We start from the raw sequence: 20,522 nt of genomic DNA, 5'->3' as shown, positions 1-20,522 counted from the left end.
CAATCGGATCCGCAGATGCTAGATTGGTAGCATGTAGCAAGAGTCTACGCGGGCAATGGACAGTCCTACTTCTTATACCCCTGAGCTCTCCATTCAGACCATTGGGGTCTTCACGATTGGTGGATAAGACTGGGCTCTTATTGGCTAGTTTTCAAGCCGTATACAAAATATCCCTAATAGTAATGGTCTCTGGCAGAGACGAGGGTGAGACAACTAAGTTACATCGCATAATTGATTTGTCTGGGTATCTGACCTTCACTGGCCAAGGCAATTATATGAGTCAACAAGAACTTCAACACTAGACTCCTAAAGCTGGGTTCACACATATCGACAGCGCCGTCGCTGTTACGTCACCATTTTCTGTGATGCAACAGCGACCTAGTAAGTCGCTGTTATGATCACTGCTTAGCTGTCAAACACAGCAGACGCAGCAGCGATCATAACGACACGCGTCACTGTGGAAGCCATGTTGCACTTGGTAACTAAGGTAAATATCGGGTAACCATTACTCGATATTTACCTTAGTTACCAGCGCACACGCTTAGCGCTGGCTCCCTGCTCTCCTAGCCAGGGTACACATCGGGTTAATTACCCGATGTGTACTCCAGCTACTTGAGCAGGGAGCCGGCACTGGCAGCGTGAGTGCACCGCTTAGCGCTGGCTCCCTGCACACGTAGCCGGAGCCGGAGTACACATCGAGTAATTAACCCGATGTGCACTCTGGCTAGGAGTACATGGAGCAGGGAGCCGGCACTGGCAGCGTGAGAGCGGCGGTGCTAGTAACTAATGTAATTATCGGATAACCAAGGAAAGAGCTTCTTGGTTACCCAATGTTTACCTTAGTTACAGCTTACCGCAGGCTGCCAGAAGCTGGCTCCCTGCTCGCTTCATTTCGTCGCTCTCTCGCTGTCACAGCGATATGTGCTTCACAGCGGGAGAGCGATGAGCAAAAAATGAAGCAGGACATTCAGCAACGAGCAGCGACCTCACAGCAGGGGCCAGCTCGTTGCTGGATGTCACACACAGCGACGGGACGTTGCTGCCACGTCACAGAAAATGGTGACGTAGCAGCGACGTCGTTGTCGCCGTCACTGTGTGTGACACCACCTTAAGAGTCTTGTAGAAACAATGAGGGGCTTATCCCCCGCTTATAAACAAACTATCATCATGTCTGGCTGAATTTTAAGAAACGTAACCCATGCTAGGCACTGACAGAGTCCATGTCGTCACATCCACTACTTTTACATTGATGGCCTATCCTTAGGATAAAGCGTGAGAGTAGAAAGAGACCGCACTCAATCCGCTGTGAAGGATTTCTTTATTCAAACACGTGCAGAGTGGAGGGCTGGAGACACACTGTGAGCTGGCTCCTCAAGAATGGACGACAGCTGTTTCGCCCAAATTGGGCTTCCACAGGTCCACATATCCTTAGGATAGGTCAGGAATGTCCGATCGGCCGGGGTCTGACACCCCGCACCCCCACCGATCAGCTGTTCTCGGTCCCGCTGGCAGCAGCTGGACATGCTCAGTACCGGTGCTGCTCCGTCTTCGGATAGTGGCCGGGTACTGCACATCCACCTCCCTATTCTAATCAGTAGGAGGTGGATGTGCAGTATCCGGCCGAAGCCGCTATCAGAACACGGAGCAGCTCCATAACTGAGCATTTCCGGCTGCCGGGACCGTAGCAGCTGATCGGCCGGGGTGCAGGGCGTCGGACCCCAGCCAATCAGACATTGATGTCCTATCCTAAGGTTAGGCATTCAATGTAAAAGTAGTGGACAACCCCTTTAATTTTCGGTATAATCACCTCTCAACAGCAAGCAAAATCCCAAAGATGTCCGCCGGGTTCTGGTGAACGTCAAAAATATTGTCATTTTTCTTTAACTTTTTTGTTCCTTTTTACTACAGCACTTACATTCACATGCCTTAGTGTTTAACCTCCCGCACTAAAACTGATAGCAAATCGCTTTTAATAGCTACGACTATTGTGCAACCAGATGGCCGGGTCTTACACGAGTCAAACAAGTGCCTGAAATTAGCGGCACGGCATCAATATAAGCAAATGTCACTAAGCGAGCGCAGCCGCAAAAAAATAACGTAACTTTTTATATTCCCCCCTCTTCCTTGTAGGCGATGGGTGTCGAAAGTGACCAAGAAATTGTCCAAATGATCGGAACGGAGGAGCACGTGATGGCGGCTTTTGGGCCAAGCCTGGAGGAGTGCCAGAAAGCGCAGATCTTCACCCAGATGCAGGTGGGATTTTTTTTTTCTATTTAGATTATATTTAAGTGTCTTTTTTTTTTTTTTTTTTTTTTTAATATTTGCTTCTTTATTTCACTTTATGTTGTTGGTATGCGCAGCGCGTAATACAAAGCCTAACAAGGTAGAGAGCGAAGCTCAATTACAAGGCCTTTACGTTGGGCTTAACACTAAATAAAGTTTTATTGTTTTTAGGTTTTTTTATGCTTTTGATGTGACCCAGTCGAATAGCAGTAAAATGCTACATGTGTTTCCAATTACAGCATTTTTTTGCCTTTTTCTCCCTTTTAGATTGATGCAGGAATCTGTATTTTTGGCCCATTTGGCTTTGGCCTTGAATGATTTTACTTTATTTGTATTTTTGTCAATATATTTACAAATTGTATAGTCTGACATTGGCACCTCTCCGTGTTTTAGAAAAGTGTAGACATGCAGACTTCAACCAATTTATTATATTTTTTAATTTTTATTTTATTTTATTTCTTTTTTTATTATTGGAAAATAATGTTAAGCAAGCAAAAGAAAAACAATAATTAAATACACACGTGTATGTGTGCGTGTGCATGTGTGTGTGTGCGTGTGTGTATATATACCGTGTTTTTCCAAAAATAAGACCTCACCCAAAAATAAGCCCTAGCAGGAATTTTCAGCATTTTCGGAGAAAGGCTTAAATATAAGCCCTCCCCCCGAAAATAAGCCCTAGTCCCGGATCAATAATGAAGTGTCCGTGCAGCTAAAAAAGATACAGATACTGCAGGACACTTCATTATAGACAGCGGCACCCGGCAATCACACTCACCTGACACTGAGCGGCAGGACCTGCAGTGATCACACACCCGCACACATCAGCTCTCACACACACACACACACACACACACAATCAGATCTTACACACACACCAGATCTCACACACACACACCAGATCTCACACACAAACATCGGATTGCACACACAGTCAGATCGCACACATAATCAGATCGCACACACAAACATCGGCTCACACGCAAACAACAAATCGCGCACACACACACACACATACACACACACACAAACATCGGATCGCACACACATTGGACCGCATACACACTCACCTCATCCAGTGACACCGATCTCTTCTCGCCGGGAGAATCCTGAGAGGCAGTGCGGTGCAGCGCGACGAACAGGACCTGCGGCGGGACACGTGACTTGCTTCATTCTCTGCTGCCGTAAGTGCTGGATGTGATGTGAGTGTGTGTGTGTGTGTCTGCGATCGGCTGTGTTTTTCTGCGATCGGCTGTGTATCTGTGATGGCTGTGTGTGCCTGCGATCTGCTGTGTGTGTATCTGTGATCTGCTGTGTGTGTATCTGTGATCTGCTGTGTGTGTATCTGTGATCGGCTGTGTGTGTCTGTGATCGGATGTATCTGTGATCGGCTGTGTGTGCCTGAGATCTGCTGTGTGTGATCTGCTGTGTGTGATCTGCTGTGTATATCTGCGATCTGCTGTGTATATCTGTGATCTGCTATGTGTGTATCTGTGATCAACTGTGTGTATCTGTGATCAGCTGTGTGTGCCTGCGATCTGCTGTGTGTGATCTGCTGTGTATATCTGTGATCTGCTGTGTGTGTGTGTGTGTGTGTGTGTGTGTGTGTGTGTGTGATCTGCTGTGTGTGTCTGGGATCTTCTGTGTGTGTGTCAGCGTGTCAGCTAGCAGCATGGTAGGACGGTGTGCAGCACTGACCGGAGATCACAGGAGGACCTGGGAGCCACGCAGACGTCCTGGTCTGGTGAGTATGAGTCTCCTGGGAAGTGGGGGGGGTCTGCTTTTTTGGGGGGTAAACTTACCCCCAACCGTGTTTCTCCAAGAATAAGACCTCCTCCAAAAATATGCCCTAGCGCTTTTTTGGGGGGCAAAAAAAATATAAGACAGTGTCTTATTTTTGTAAAAACACGGTGTATATATATATATATATAATATGTGTGTGCATATATATGTGTGTGTGTGTGTGTGTGTGTGTGTGTGTGTGTGTGTGTGTATATGTATGTGTATATGTATATATATATATATATATATATATATATATATATATATATATATATATATATATATATATATATATATATATATATATATATAATATAATTGTGTGTATTTATGTGTGTGTGTGTAATATATATATATATATATATATATATATATATATATATATATATATATATATATATATATATATATGTATATATATATATATATATATATGTTATAATTGTGTGTATTTATGTGTGTGTATATATATATATATATATGTATATATATATATATATGTATGTGTGTGTGTATATATATAAAATATGTGTGTGTGTGTATATATATAAAATATGTGTGTGTATGTGTGTATGTATATATATATATATATATATATATATATATATATATATATATATCTTTTTTTTTTCTCCTTTTTTTTTCTGTTTTTTCTTTTATTTGCTTAAAGCGCACCAATCACCTGTATTTTCCTTTATAACCTAAAGCCAGTGCTATACTGGCCCTATGATACTATAGTGGTTAACTCTGATGTATAGGTTCTGAAACACAAGCAAGTAAAATTTATAAAATGAGCAGCTTTTTGAATGGCAGCAGCTGCTTATCAGCTGATAGCTGGGGTGGATATTCATAGTGATTCCTGCCCTTTGCCTGTTCGTCCTCCCCCTTTTAATTATGCTAATTGTATTATAGAATTGTTTTAATAACTGACTAGAAGGACCTGAGCTGATGTCATACCCATGTGACCAGAAGGGGCGGGGCCTCAGCCAACAGAAAAATAATGTTGCTTTCTGGTATCAGCTATGTTGGCTGAGGTCCCACCCCTTCTGGTCACATGGGTATGACATCAGCACAGGTCCTTCTAGTCAGTTAGTAAAACGATTCTATAATAGAATTAGCATAAATAAAAGGGGGAGAACGGACAGGCAAAGGGCAGGAATCACTATGAATAGCTATCAGCTGATCGGCAACTGCTGTCATTCAAGAAGCTCCTCATTTTACAAACTTTACTTGCTTGGATTTCAAAGCCTATACATCCTAGCTGACAACTAAAGGTATGTATAGAATCGGCATGACAGCGCCAGTATAGCACTGGTTTTAGGTTATATAGGAAAATTCTGGTGACTGGTGCGCTTTAACATTATTTTCCAAAATATAATGTAGTCTCAAAAAGGAACAAAATATCTGGTTGAAATCCGCTTGTCATATATAATTTATAAAAACCTATAAACCTCCACACCTCCCACCACCGCTCCAAAAGAAAGAACCCCCTCCCCCCCACCATTTCTGTATACAGCGGATAAATAAGTATTGAACACTTTGCCAATTTGCTAAGTAAATATATTTCTAAAGCTACTATTGACATGAATTTCTCAGTAGATGTCTATAACAACAAAGAAGTCAAACAGTAGGTGTCCATAAATTAAGTTGTGTATTACTGAGAAATGACACAGGGAAATAGTATTGAACACATGAAGAAAGAGAGGTGCAAAAAGTCATGGAAAGTCGGTACACCAGCTGATATCTATCAGTAATTAGAAAGCTATCCTGCCACTTAGTGAAAAAAATATCAGCTGGCCTATAAAAAGGTGTCTCATAACCAAAGTGCCACACAAGAAACACCTCATGACTGGTAAAACAAGTGAGCTGTCTCAAGACATTCACAACCTAATTGTTGTAGCAAAAGATACTGATGGCTTTGGTTACAGAAGATTTTCTAAACTGCTGAATGGTCCAGGACAAAGTCTGAAAGGGTAAAGAACATAATTTCACCATAAACTGGTCACAATCAGGTGCTCCCGTCAAGTATTTAAACAGAAGAGTGAAAAGAATTATGAGAAGAGTTGTCCAAGAGCCAAGGTCTACCTGTGTAGAGCTACAGAAAGACCTGGAATCAGCAGGTACTGGAGCGTTTGGAGGTGGGAACATCGTGGTGTGGGACTGTTTTTCAGCATACAGTACTAGTAAACTGCATGTAATTGAAGAAAAGATGAATGGACAAATGTACCAAGACATTCCTGATAAAAATCTGGTGCCCTTTATTAGGATGAAAGGGGGTAGACATTTCCGCAAATCAACAATCATAAACACACAGCCAAGGAAACTTTTCAATTTGTTTCGGAGAAAAAAAAATTAAGCTGCTAGAATGGCCGAGCCGATCACCGGACCTACACCCAATAGGCAATTTATAGAAGGAACTAAGGTTTAGAGCTCATAGGAAACCAGGTGATGTTCAGGACATGAAAAGTGTGTGGAAAAATGGGCCAAAATCACATCTGAGCAATGCATGCGACTAGTTTCTCCATACAGGAGGCACATTGAAGCGATCATCACCAACAAAGGCTTCTGTAGAAAGTATTAAAGCACCACTCTTAGCATTTTTTTTTCAGCACTGAAATGGCTTTTTAAATCTAAGACCGTTGCCCCCGGTATTATACTCCACCCTCTGGGAGCTTAATCCATTTTTGGCCCCATTCGGTCCCCCGGCGCCATCTTGTGCCCGTAACTTCTGACTGACAGGAAGTCAGAAGTTACGTCACAACTGCTCAATACAAGTCTATGAGAGCAAGAACGAGGCTCTCATAGACTCGTATTGTTTTGACCCCCGACGTGCTCCATGGCAGCCTGGAATTGATGTCAGAAGTCACAAATTACTGGAGACAAATAGTAGCAATGCTGGAAGAGGTTTTTTTTTTTTTCATGCTTATTCGGTTTGCTGCTCACTATGCAAACTCCTGCATTACACGCTGCAATCCAGCAGACGGACAGAGATTTTTACTCACACTACCTGCACCTTAGTGCCACTTAGCCCCAGCCTTATTTTTGCACATATGTGGAGGTGATCCTAATCTAATATATAAAGCTGTGTGTGTATGTGTGTATATATGTCTGCTAAAGGAATCCGCACTGTCGCATTTACAATTGTGAAATTTTGCGCAGACGCCCCATGTGACTCAGGAAACGTCGTAGACTATGTTTTGACAGGAAAATTCAACCCCGCGCTTTACAGTTACTCTCCAAAAAAAAACAGACGGGCAGAGACTGGGTGAGAGAGACGGGCAGAGACTGGGTGAGAGAGACGGGCAGAGACTGGGTGAGAGAGACGGGCAGAGACTGGGTGAGAGAGACGGGCAGAGACTGGGTGAGAGAGACGGGCAGAGACTGGGTGAGAGAGACGGGCAGAGACTGGGTGAGAGAGACGGGCAGAGACTGGGTGAGAGAGACGGGCAGAGACTGGGTGAGAGAGACGGGCAGAGACTGGGCGAGAGAGACGGGCAGAGACTGGGCGAGAGAGACGGGCAGAGACTGGGCGAGAGAGACGGGCAGAGACTGGGCGAGAGAGACGGGCAGAGACTGGGCGAGAGAGACGGGCAGAGACTGGGCGAGAGAGACGGGCAGAGACTGGGTGAGAGAGACGGGCAGAGACTGGGCGAGAGAGACGGGCAGAGATTGGGCGAGAGAGACGGGCAGAGACTGGGCGAGAGAGACGGGCAGAGACTGGGCGAGAGAGACGGGCAGAGACTGGGCGAGAGAGACGGGCAGAGACTGGGCGAGAGAGACGGGCAGAGACTGGGCGAGAGAGACGGGCAGAGACTGGGCGAGAGAGACGGGCAGAGACTGGGCGAGAGAGACGGGCAGAGACTGGGCGAGAGAGACGGGCAGAGACTGGGCGAGAGAGACGGGCAGAGACTGGGCGAGAGAGACGGGCAGAGACTGGGCGAGAGAGACGGGCAGAGACTGGGCGAGAGAGACGGGCAGAGACGGGGCAAGAGAGACTGAGACAGTTACTATCTCAGGCAACGCCCGGGTACTACAGCTAGTATATAAGTATTACAGGATCTCTTCCAGCACTTTGCTTGTGCAACCATCAACACATATGCCATAAAGTTACTATTCTGATGCACAGCGCTGCTCACATGCTTATCCATCAGCAGCCTTCCATTGAAAACCACTTACATGAGAATAGTATTCTTCAATTGGTCAGATTTGGTCACATGCTCCTCCATCAGCGGCCATTTTTAGAACAGGAGAAAGAGAGCCCGAGATCCTGTAATGATTAAATATTAGTTAGCGCCACAAAATCATATCACCCAATATATTTTTCAAAATAAAGATAAAGCTGATATCCCCTTTATTTACTTGATGCATGCCCACCGATTTATTTTTCATGTTTGTCCAAATAGGACATCCCCCTTTAAGGCTAGGGCAGCATGGCTTCCATATTCTCTATAGGGATGTAAAGTAAAGTTTGAGAATAGACGCAAACACAGGTGGACCCATTGGCAGTCGTGTTTTATCTTTATGTAAATGAACACGGATATACTGTCCCCTACAGTGACCAATGTCTATCCCCCCCCCTTTTTTTTGTTATAGGCTTTAAAGTATATTGGTAATAAAGTCAGAAGACAGAGGATGTGGGGAGGAGGACCCAAAAAGTCCAGAGTGGATGAAGCTCGGGAGCTCCTGGCGTCGACCATACTAACTCATGTGCCGGTACGTAACCTAATACTGCCTATCTTAAGGATCTGTCAATTATTCCTTTTTGGTTAATTTCTAGTTTAGCCTCCTTGAAGGTGGTTTCACAAAATGGTAAATGTTATTAATCTGTAGGCATAGGGTTGCTCTGCAGGGTAATTTTTTTACAATGCTGTCCGGGAACCTTAATGAAAGTGCGGCTGCTGGGAGAAAATGAACTTTATTTCTCCTATTAGCCGCTGGTTGATCCCCCAGCAATCTAGAGAACTGAGCTCTGCAGAAATCAAACATGCTTAGTTCTGCTCAGTTCATTGTCTATGGAACTGCCAGAGATGGCAGAGTCCTGCTGGTCAGTGAGTTATTCCTCTATCCTATGGTTAGGGGATAAATTGCTATTTTGGGAAAACCCCTTTTAAAGGAAACCTGTCATGTTCTCAAGTGTTATTAACCTGTAGCCATAGAGTTGCTCTGTAGGGTAATTACATTACAATGCTGTCCGGGAAACATAATGAAAGTGCAGCTGCTGGGAGAAAATTAACTTTATTTCTCCTATTAGCCGCTGGTTTATCCCCCAGAAATCTAGAGAACTGAGCTCTTAAGAAATCAAACATGCTTAGTTCTGCTCAATTCATGGTCTATGGAACTTGCAGAGATGGCAGAGTCCTGCTGGTCAGTGAGTTATTCCTCTATCCTATGGTTAGGGGATAAATTGCTATCTTGAGAAAACACCTTTTAAAGGAAACCTGTCATGTTCCCAAATGTAATTAAGTAATTATGCAGGGTAATTGCATTACAGTGCTGTCCGATCACCATAATGAAAGTGCGGCTGCTGGGAGAAAATGAACTTTATTTCTCCTATTAGCCGCTGGTTGTCATAGAGGCGTGCCCAGAGCGGCTACAGTCATTGCTCACAGCATGCTCTGCCACTTTCATTGACTGATCGCCCCTTCTCAATCCATATGTTTACCGCCTGGAAAATAATAACCTCTATACTCTCCTCCAGTGCCAGAGCATTCACTGTCATTTACTATCACTGCCGAGAGGGGGGCGTTGGGAGCAGTGCATATTCAGTTTGGATTTATGTATGCTTGACTAGCTGGCTGTTATGCTTATGTGGTGAGCACTGTATTAGTATGTCCAATGAACCGAAAATACCCATCACCTGCCTGCGAGAGCGAACTGAGCCGGCCATCGGGACATAACTACTGCCACTGGAGGTGGCAGCAGGTACACACACTGTTAAGCAGTCGGCAGCAGGCAGTCCCAGGGGATCTTCGGTACCCCAGCATCTGCTGCCACACAGTACAGTCTTTGGTGGAAATAGCAGTAGGCAGAGTAGTGGGTCCGACCAAGATGGATGGATGAGGTGAAACGGCACTAGCAACCGGCATGGATATTTTCGGCAGCTTGTTTCGTAGCAGACAGACGACGTAGGTGGTCGTAGCAGCAGATAAGGAGTTCACTGAAACAGGTACAATCAGCAGCAGAATGTAGGTCACTTGTTCCCCAGGCACCTCCCTTAAGGGGAAGGTGCCTTAAATACCTGCAACCTCTTAGCTGACCAGAGAGGCACTTCAGGGTCAGGGTACGCTCTCCCTTTAAGTAAATGGGCGTAGCCACACGCACACCCTTTGGGCAAAACCAGTAAGCCTGTGAGGTGTACACAGGCTTTGGGAGACAGCAGCATGCACTGGACTAGACCGGAGATAGCGCAGCCATTGCAGGGCATCCGGGCAGGTGAGATAACCGACATCCCCGCCGGGAGAGGGGGGCAGGACAGCACGGGGACGCTGGTATGGGCATTACACTGGAGCCCGACACTGAATTCTCTGGAGCTTACAACAAGATAACCGGAATAAGGTAGAGGAATGCAAGTTACTGATCCTGAAAGGGCTGCCCAAGCTCTCGTATTTCAGGATACCATTAGTTTTGTATGAGAAAATCACCTGACAGATTCCCTTTACGACATCCTTATTTCACTTGACGTGTAATACCCGGGAAGATCTTCTAACCTGAATTTTTAGACGTATAGACAGGGTCAGAAAACCGTGGTCATTCTGGATATTGCAGTCCAGTCCATGAAAAAATATATTTTTTTTACATTTAGTTACCCCTGTCATTTGTGTGCTTCCTGATTAATTTGTTCTTGGTGTGTTACTAGTGCCTGCATTCTTGCCTATTCCTTATCGTATACAATGGGTAAAATATGTATTTGATACAATGCTGACCTAGCGAGTTTCCCACCTAAAAAGAATGGAGAGGTTTGTAATTGTTATCAACTGTGACAGGATACAAAAAAATCCAAAAAATCACATTGTATGATTTTTAAATAATTTATTTGCATTTTATTGCATAAAATAAGTGTTTGATCACCGCCCAACCAGCAAGAATTCTCTCTCACAGATCGGTTGTGTTTTCTTTAAGAAGCTCCTGCTCTGCACTCATTACTTGTATTAGGCTACTTTCACACTTACGTTGAACGGCATCCGTTGCATTGCGTTGTGTGACGGATGCAACGGATGCGTTGCATATAATGGCACACTGGATGCAACGGATCGTACAAAACAACGGAAAGCTTTTTTTATTTATTTTTTTTCTTTTTTTTTTTTTTCTTTACAGTTTTACCGGCAGCAGACTATTGTGAACGATCAGCTGATCAACCGGCGGCCGGGCGCTCAGCTGAGCGCTTTCACATGGCGGCGGCCGGGTACTCAGCTGAGCGCTCTCACATGCCGGCGGCCGGGCACTCAGCTGAGAGCTCTCACATGCCGGCGGCCGGGCGCTCAGCTGAGAGCTCTCACGTGCCGGTGGCCGGGCGCTCAGCTGAGAGCTCTCACGTGCCGGCGGCCGGGCGCTCAGCTGAGAGCTCTCACGTGCCGGCGGCCGGGCGCTCAGCTGAGAGCTCTCACGTGCCGGCGGCCGGGCGCTCAGCTCGGCCGGGCGCTCATCTGAGAGCTCTCACGTGCCGGCGGCCGGGCGCTCAGCTGAGAGCTCTCGCGTGCCGGCGGCCGGGCGCTCAGCTGAGAGCTCTCGCGTGCCGGCGGCCGGGCGCTCAGCTGAGAGCTCTCGCGTGCCGGCGGCCGGGCGCTCAGCTGAGAGCTCTCACGTGCCGGCGGCCGTCCCTCAGCTGAGCGCTCTCACGTGCTGGCGGCCGGGCGCTCAGCTGAACGTTCGGCCACCGAGAAACAAAATAAAGTTTCTGTGATTTAAAAAAAATAATAATAAATAAATAAATAAATGAGCATGCGCAGTGAAAAATAAAGGTTTCCGCCGCTCAAAAAAAGTTACATGCTGCGTTCCTTCCGCCCGACGCAGCGTCAAAATAACCACGCTGCGTCGTGCAGCGGAAGCAACACAAGACTATCCGTAGCTAATAGAAGTTACATAGTTACTTAGGTTGAAAAAAGACCTCGGTCCATCTAGTTCAACCTTCCTCCACCAGTTCTACATTTAGTCACTAAGTCATTTATAACCAACAATGTTTTGTGTACTGAGGAAATCCTCCAGCCCTGATATAAAAGTTGTTATAGTATCTGCCATTACTACCTCTTGTGGTCGGTATTCCACAGTCTGACTGCTCTAACTGTAAAGAACCCTTTCCTATTTAGCTGTCGGAATCGCTTTTCTTCCACTCGCAGTGAGTGCCCCCTGGTCCTTAGTACTGTCTTTGGAAGAAATAAGTCATGTGCCAGTCCTTTATATTGACCACACATATATTTATACATATAAATGAGATCTCCTCTGAGACGTCTTTTTTCTAAGCTAAACATATCTAACTTTTTCAACCTGTCATCATATGGAAGGCCTCCATTCCTCTCATCATACGGGCGGCCTCCATTCCTCTCATCATACGGGCGGCCGCCATTCCTCTCATCATATGGGAGGCCGTCCATTCCTTGTAATAGTCTAGTTGCCGCCTTTGAACGGACTCTAACTTCTGAATGTCCTTTTTAAAATGTGGAGCCCAAAACTGGATCCCGTATTCCAGATGTGGCCTTACAAGTGATTTATAGAGGGGTAACAATACGTTGGGATCACAGGATCTAATCTCTCTTTTTATACACCCTAGAATCTTGTTTGCTTTAGCAGCTGCTGCCTGACATTGAGTGCTGCAGCTCAGCTTATTTGTAATGAGAATACCCAAGTCCTCCTGTTCTGTAGTCCTGAGTTTACTTCCATTTAATGTATACGCAGTTATAGGATTACTCCGTCCTAGGTGCATTACTTTACATTTATCAACATTAAATCTCATTTGCCAAGTATCTGCCCATTCTGACATCTTATCCAGATCTTTTTGTAAGTCTATGAGGAATATAACTGTTTCCTGCAATGGTTACTGTAATTCCTCAATGCTGCGGATAGCAACGGAAGCCATCCAACGCAAGTGTGAAAGTAGCCTTAATTGCACCTGTTTGAACTTATCTTTATAAAAGACACCTGCCCACACACTCAATCAATCACACTCTGACCTCTCCACCCCTTGGAGCAAAAAGTTGTCTGATTGTAGACCTGCACAAGGCTGGGATGGGCTACAGGACACTAGGCAAGCAGCTTGGTGAGAAGGCAACAACTGTTGACGCAATTATTAGAAAATGGAAGAAACACAAGTTAACTGTCAATCTTATCTGGTCTGGGGCTCCATGCAAGATTTCGCCTTGTGGGGTAAGGATGATTCTGAGAAAGGTCAGGAATCAGTCCAGAACTACACTTGAAGACCTGGTCAATGACCTGAACAGAGCTAGGACCACAGTCTAAAAGATTACCATTAGTAACACACTACGCCGTCATAGATTAAAATCCTGCAGGGCACACAAGGTCCCCCTGCTCAACTCAGCACATGTACAGGTCCGTTTGAAGGTCGCCAGTGACCATCTGCATGATCAAGAGGAGGCATGGGAGAAGGTCATGTGGTCAGATGAGACCAAAATAGAACTTTTTGGTATCAGGTCCACTTGCCGTGTTTGGAGGATGAGTACAACCTCAAGAACACCATCCCAACCATGAAGCATGGGGGACGAAACATCATACTTTGGGAATGTTTTTATGCAGAGAGGCTGGATGACTACACTGTATTGAAGGAAGGATGGATGGGGTCATGTATTGCAAGATTTTGGCCAACAACCGCCTTCCCTCAGTAAGAGCATTGAAGATAGGTCATGGCTGGGTTTTCCATCATGACAATGACCCGAAACACACAGCCAGGACATCTAAGGAATGGCTCCGTAAGAAGCATTTCAAGGTTCAGGAGTGGCCTGGCTAGTCTCCAGACCTGAACCCAATAGAAAATCTATGGAGGGAGCTAAAACTCAATGTTGCCCAGTGACATCCATAACCTGAAAGATCTGGAGAAGATCTGTATGGAGGAGTCACCAAAATCCCTGCTGCAGTGTGTGCAAACTTGGTGAAGACCTACAGGAAACGTCTGACCTCTGTAACTGCAAACAAAGGTTTCTACCATAATATTAAGTTCTCTTTTTCTATTAAAAAATTTAAAATGCAAATTACGGTAATTTAAAAATCCTTCAATGAGATTTTCTGGATTTTTTTTTTTGTCTGTCACAGTTGAAGTTACCGTATTTTTCGGATTATAAGACGCACTTTTCCTCCCAAAAATTTGAGAGGAAAATGAGGGGTGCGTCTTAAAATCCGAATATAGCTTTACCTGGGGGGCTGTCTGTGCGGACGGCCGGGTGCATGTGGGAGAGCGGGTGCCTGCGGGAGACCAGGTGCCTGTGGCTGCATGCCGGCTGCCTGTCGGTGCCAGCTGCCTCTCTGTTTCGGTGGCCAGCTGCTTCTCTATGCGGGTGGCCTGCTGGCTGCCACCCTGTGCGTGTGGCTGTGCGGACTGCGATGGCTGTGCGGCGGGTGTCCCAGTGTGTCCGCGGTCCCGGTTTAAAATGATGGTGCCGGGTGTCAGCGTGTGTGCAGATGGAGACCTTGGATGAGAGCTCCATCTTCGCATGTGCCGCTCCTGGCGCCAGAATTTGAACCGGGACCACGGACAGACTGGGACACACCGCACCGGCCTGCTCCTCCACTGAGCCGTCGCCGCCGCTGCCACCACTGAGCCGCCGCTTCCACCACTGAGCCCCTGCTGCCCCCGCTGCCCCCACTGAGCCGTCGCTGCCACTGCCACCACAACCTCTGCCTCCTGTGACCCTGCTTCACCACCACTGCTGCCCCATTTTTATTTTTTTTTTTTTTACTTTTTATCTCTAAATTTGGGGTGCGTCTTATAATCCGGTGCATCTTATTAAACGAAAAATACGGTACCTACGATAAAAATTACAGACTTCTCCATTCTTTGTTGGTGGGAAAATTAGCAAAATCGCATACTATTTCCCCCACTGTATATAATATATACCAAATATTAGCACACGGCTATGTAACTTGGAACTATATCGAGCAGACAGAACCATAGATACATTATTTGCTGATTTGTGAACTTTGGTGACAGTAATATATCAGCTAAGCTAAACTTCCAGCCCTGGTTCATCATCGTTTTCCTCTTTATTTCATAGGTGAAGGAGTTTAACTTCAGAGCGAAGTGTATCTACACGGCGGTGATGGTCCGGAGAGTCATCCTGGCTCAAGGAGAAAACAAGGTCGACGATCGAGATTATTATGGAAACAAGAGGTTGGAGCTGGCGGGACAGGTGGGGTCATGCTATAGTTTAGGGCTTATAGAAAAAAAGGTTAAAAAACTCATGAAACCTAAACGTGCAACTTAGGCAACAGCCAAGTTGTAAGGCTTCCATAATGGCTGATTTTGTGCGACGCCTCCTTATCACTTTTTTTCCATAGTATCTGCAGATACTTCAAGCTGCAGAAATATTAAAGGGAACCTGTCACCGGATGTTTATAATACTTACCTAATGGTCGGTGCGAAGCAAATGGGTCAGATGGGCGTCTCCGTTCTCCGGGTCCCGCGTCTTCTCTTTCGGCCATCTTTGTCCTTCTTCTGAAGCTAGTGTGGATGACGCGTCCCAAGTCATCTACACCAGCCGGCATTGAGGTCCTGTGCATGCACAGTACAATTCTTCGATCTGCCCTGCTCAGGGCAGACCACAGTGCGCCTGCGCAGGACTTCAGTGCCGGCGAGTGTGGATGACGTAGGACGCGTCATGCACCCAGGCTTCAGAAGGAGGAGGACGAAGATGGTCGAAAAAGAAGGCACCGGTCCCGGAAAACGGAGACATCCATCCATCCGCACCAACCGTTAGGTAAGTACAGTGGAACCTGGGTTAACGAGAACAATCCGTTCTGGGACTGTGCTTGTTAACCATGTTACTTGTCTAGCAAAGCAAGATTTCCCATAGGAAATCATTGCAATGCAGACAATTCGTTCCACAACTTGTTAAATGTCTCATCCTGGTCCCCTATTGTCATTCCACACACGTACAAACACATATTATGCTCACCTTATATTCCGTTCCATCGCCGTCCTCCTGGTTCTTGCAATTTGCTGGTACAGGATGTGTATCGGGTAACCATCGCGACCGATGCCGGAGCGCTGACGTCAAAGGCATGAGCCTCTGATTGGTCAGCGCGCCGCCTTTGAGTAGCAGCTGACAGCGGAAGTTCCTCCCTCATCACGATGGTTACCCAATACACATCCTGTACCGGCGAACTGCAAGAACCAGGAGGCCGGCGATGGAACGGAAGATAAGGTGAGCGTACTACATGTGCGTGTTTGTGCGGACTGCAAGTGCGGGTCAGAGCGCGGTGGATGTACGGACCCGGAAGTGTGTGCGGTGAGTATTTCGCTCGTACGGCAAAGCATTGCTTGTAAACTGAGTTACAAATTTACAGAAAGCTTTGTTCGTTAAGCGGAATACTCGCAAACTGGGTTACTCGTTAACCGAGGTTCCACTGTATTATAAACATCTGGTGACAGGTTCCCTTTAAAACAAATATGTAACGGATATTTGCAGGTTTCTGAACTAGTGAGGTCAGTTGCGTTTTTTTTTGTTTTTTTTTTTTTTTAAACGGAGGTATGTGTTCCGTATTTTACGCTTTGTGAATTGTAGCACAGTCTTGTGGCATCCTAAATCCAAATAGGAAATCACTAGCTTGTTGCAGTTAGGACTTTAAATTCCTTATTTTAGGCAGAATTCACACCTCCAGCTTTTAACCACAGAAGTCCAGTGTCACGGTTTCCCTACACGATCATTTAATCTTGCTGAGAAATTGCTATTCTACCTGCAAAACCACACGGCTATTGGAATTGTCCGCACTGTCTTGCAGGATGGACTGCGGTCTTCAGCCTTAATTAGTTGTCAATGTACAGTCATGGCCAAAAGTTTTGAGAATGACACCAAAATTATATTTTCACATGATCTGTTGCCCTCTGGTTTTTAATTGTGTTTGTCTGATGTTTACATCACATACAGAAATATAATTGCAATCATATTATGAGACCAGAAGGTTGTATTGACAGTTAGAATGAGTTAATGCAGCAAGTCAATATTTGCAGTGTTGACCCTTCTTCTTCAGGACCTCTGCAATTCTCCCTGGCATGCTCTCAATCAGCTTCTGGATCAAATCCTGACTGATCGCTGTCCATTCTTGCATAAGCAATGCTTGCATTTTGCCAGAATTTGTTGGTTTTTGTTTGTCCACCCGTCTCTTGATGATTGCCCACAAGTTCTCAATGGGATTAAGATCTGGGGAGTTTCCAGGCCATGGACCCAAAATCTCTGTTTTGTTCCATGAGCCATGTAGTGATCACCTTTGCTTTATGGCGAGGTGCTGCATCATGCTGGAAAAGGCATTGTTGGGCGCCAAACTGCTCTTGGACAGTTGGGAGAAGTTGCTCTTGGAGGACATTCTGGTACCATTCTTTATTCATGGCTGTGTTTTTAGGCAAGACTGTGAGTGGTGCGATTCTCTTGGCTGAGAAGCAACCCCACACATGAATGGTTTCAGGATGCTTAACAGTTGGCATGAGACAAGACTGGTGATAGCGCTCACCTCTTCTTCTCCTAATAAGCTGTTTTCCAGATGTCCCAAACAATCGAAAAGGGGATTCATCTGAGAAAATGACTTTACCCCAGTCCTCAGCAGTCCACTCCCTGTACCTTTTGCAGAATATCAGTCGGTCCCTGATGTTTTTTCTGGAGAGAATTGGCTTCTTTGCTGCCCTCCTTGAAACCAGGCCTTGCTCAAGCAGTCTCCGCCTCACAGTGCGTGCAGAAGCACTCACACCAGCCTGCTGCCATTGCTGAGCTAGCCCGGCACTGCTGGTAGTCCCATCCCGCAGCTGAAACAGTTTTAAGCTATGGTCCTGGTGTTTGCTGGTCCTTCTTGGGCGCCCTGGAGCCTTTTTGGCAACAATGGAACTCTCTCCTTGAAGTTCTTGATGATGCGATAGATTGTTGACTGAGGTGCAATCTTTGTAGCTGCGATACTCTTCCCTGTTAGGCCATTTTTGTGCAGAGCAATGATGGCTGCACGTGTTTCTTTAGAGATAACCATGGTTAACTGAAGAGAAACAATGATACCAAGCACCAGCCTCCTTTTAAAGTGTCCAGTGGTGTCATTCTTACTTAATCATGACTGATTGATCGCCAGCCCTGTCCTCATCAACACCCACACCTGTGTTAATGGAACAATCACTAAAACAATGTTAGCTGCTCCTTTTAAGGCAGGAATGCAATGATGTTGAAATGTGTTTTGGGGGTTAAAGTTCATTTTCTTAGCCAATATTGACTTTGCAAGTAATTGCTGTTAAGCTGATCACTCATTATGACATTCTGGAGTATATGCAAATTGCCATTAGAAAAACTTAAGCAGTAGACTTTGTAAAAAATTAATATTTGTAGCATTCTCAAAACTTTTGACCATGACTGTATGTATTGCATCGTTCCATTCGGCACAATTGTATATGTAGCCCAAACAGAGTGTTGGTGACTTTCCTGCCCTCTGCTCCTCAGCACTCGGCCCCCCCGCTCTGTAACATTACGGGGTCTCCACTTTGTAGCCGAGTTGCTGCCTGTTCCTTCCACTTCTCAATAATATCACTCACATGTGATGGGGGAAGATTTAGGAGAAAGAAATGTCATGAACAGAGTTATTACCCCGGTGGCTCCTTGTACAGGATGCGCTGGTATCAGTGAGCTCTGCACCACAAGCAGTCCTGTCACATTATAGGCAAACAGCATGGCGAGAGGGCTGAATGTTATACACAGGTGGCGAAGGGGCCAGAGGTTATACACTGGGTTGAATGGCGCCGGAGGTCAGGCCTGGCATCAGCACCCGGCAAACCCGGTCAAATGCTGGGGCCTGGGCTGCCGGGGGGACCCACTCGCGATGGCAAGAGGGCCCAATGCCCGCACTGTCACCGTCCTCCCCTCCCCGCCGAGGATCGCACTTTCAATTGTATCGGCATCGCAGGTGCCGATACAATTGAAAGCAATGATGAGAGATGGAGCAGCGCGCTACCTGTGTCATCGTTCTCCTCGCTCTGTCGGCGCTCTGAGCCTCTGACATCTCAGCAGCGGAGCGTGGTGATGTCACCACTGCGTGCCTGCAGTGAGGTCAGAGCGACGGCAGTGGACGTGCCGAGGAGACCAGAGCAGCGGGGGAACGAGGAAAAGTGAGTATGTATATAATCACTGTGGCCAGACGACCATGGGGGTGCATTAAATGATATGAGGGCTATATACTACATGAGGGTGCCTAATGCTATCTGCGTCTGCACTGTACTATATACAAGCTGTATACCACATGAGGGTGCGTAATACTATCTGGGCCTGCATTGTACTATATACAATCTGTATACTACATGAGGGTGCCTAATGCTATCTGGGTCTGCATTGTACTATATACAAGCTGTATACTACATAAGGGTGACTAATGCTACCTGGGTCTGCATTGTACTATATACAAGCTGTATACTACATGGAGGTGCCTAATGCTATCTGGGTCTGCATTGTACTATATACAAGCTGTATACTACATGGAGGTGCCTAATGCTATCTGGGTCTGCATTGTACGATATACAAGCTGTATACTACATGAAGGTGCCTAATGCTATCTGGGTCTGCACTGTACTATATACAAGCTGTATACCACATGGAGGTGCCTAATGTTATCTGTGTCTGCATTGTACTATATACAGGCTGTATACTACATGAAGGTGCCTAATGCTATCTGGGTCTGCATTTTGCTATATGCGGCTGTATACCACATGGAGGTGCCTAATGCTGTCTGGGTCTGCATTGTACTATATACGGGCTGTATACTACATGAGGGTGCCTAATGCTATCTGGGTCTGCATTGTGCTATACGCGGGCTGTATACTACATGAGAATGCCTAATGCTATATGGGTCTGCATTGTGCTATATATGGGGGCTACTTAATGTTATATGGGGGTTGTATAGTGCCATATGTAGGTTGCATAGTGCCATATGGGGGCTGCATAATACTACATGGGGGCTACATAATACTATATGGAGGAGTTTGGGGGCTTCATAACACTATATGGGGGCTGCATACTACTATACCCCCAGAGTTGTATGTCACGTCCACCCCGGTGCTGTATACCCCCTCAGAGCTGTATACCCCCAGAGCTGCATGTCACCCCCCACCTCAGAGCTATTTGTCCCCCCACCCCAGGGCCACTGCCCTCTCTAAAGCTGTATGCCCCCCTCTGAAGCTGTGTGCCCCCCATTGCTGTATACCCCTTCCCTCATTAATATGTATGCCCCCCAGTAATGTGTATGTCCCCAGCCTCTCTTGTGATGTATATACAGCAGTGTTA

General features: G+C 46.0%; 1 protein-coding gene across 1 annotated transcript in view; it reads left to right on the top strand.

Moving 5' to 3' along the window:
• Nucleotides 1-20,522, top strand: part of POLR3B (RNA polymerase III subunit B) — a 209,271-nt gene that overhangs the window by 85,958 nt on the left and 102,791 nt on the right. The window contains 3 exon segments of the mRNA XM_075344277.1: nucleotides 2,131-2,253; nucleotides 8,656-8,775; nucleotides 15,279-15,413. Coding sequence (XP_075200392.1) covers nucleotides 2,131-2,253; nucleotides 8,656-8,775; nucleotides 15,279-15,413 — 378 coding nt within the window.

Source organism: Anomaloglossus baeobatrachus, chromosome 4 (assembly GCF_048569485.1).
Source record: "Anomaloglossus baeobatrachus isolate aAnoBae1 chromosome 4, aAnoBae1.hap1, whole genome shotgun sequence".
Classification (NCBI taxonomy): domain Eukaryota; kingdom Metazoa; phylum Chordata; class Amphibia; order Anura; family Aromobatidae; genus Anomaloglossus; species Anomaloglossus baeobatrachus.
Note: the sequence above shows the minus strand (reverse complement) of the source record. Positions and strands in the feature narration are given on the sequence as shown.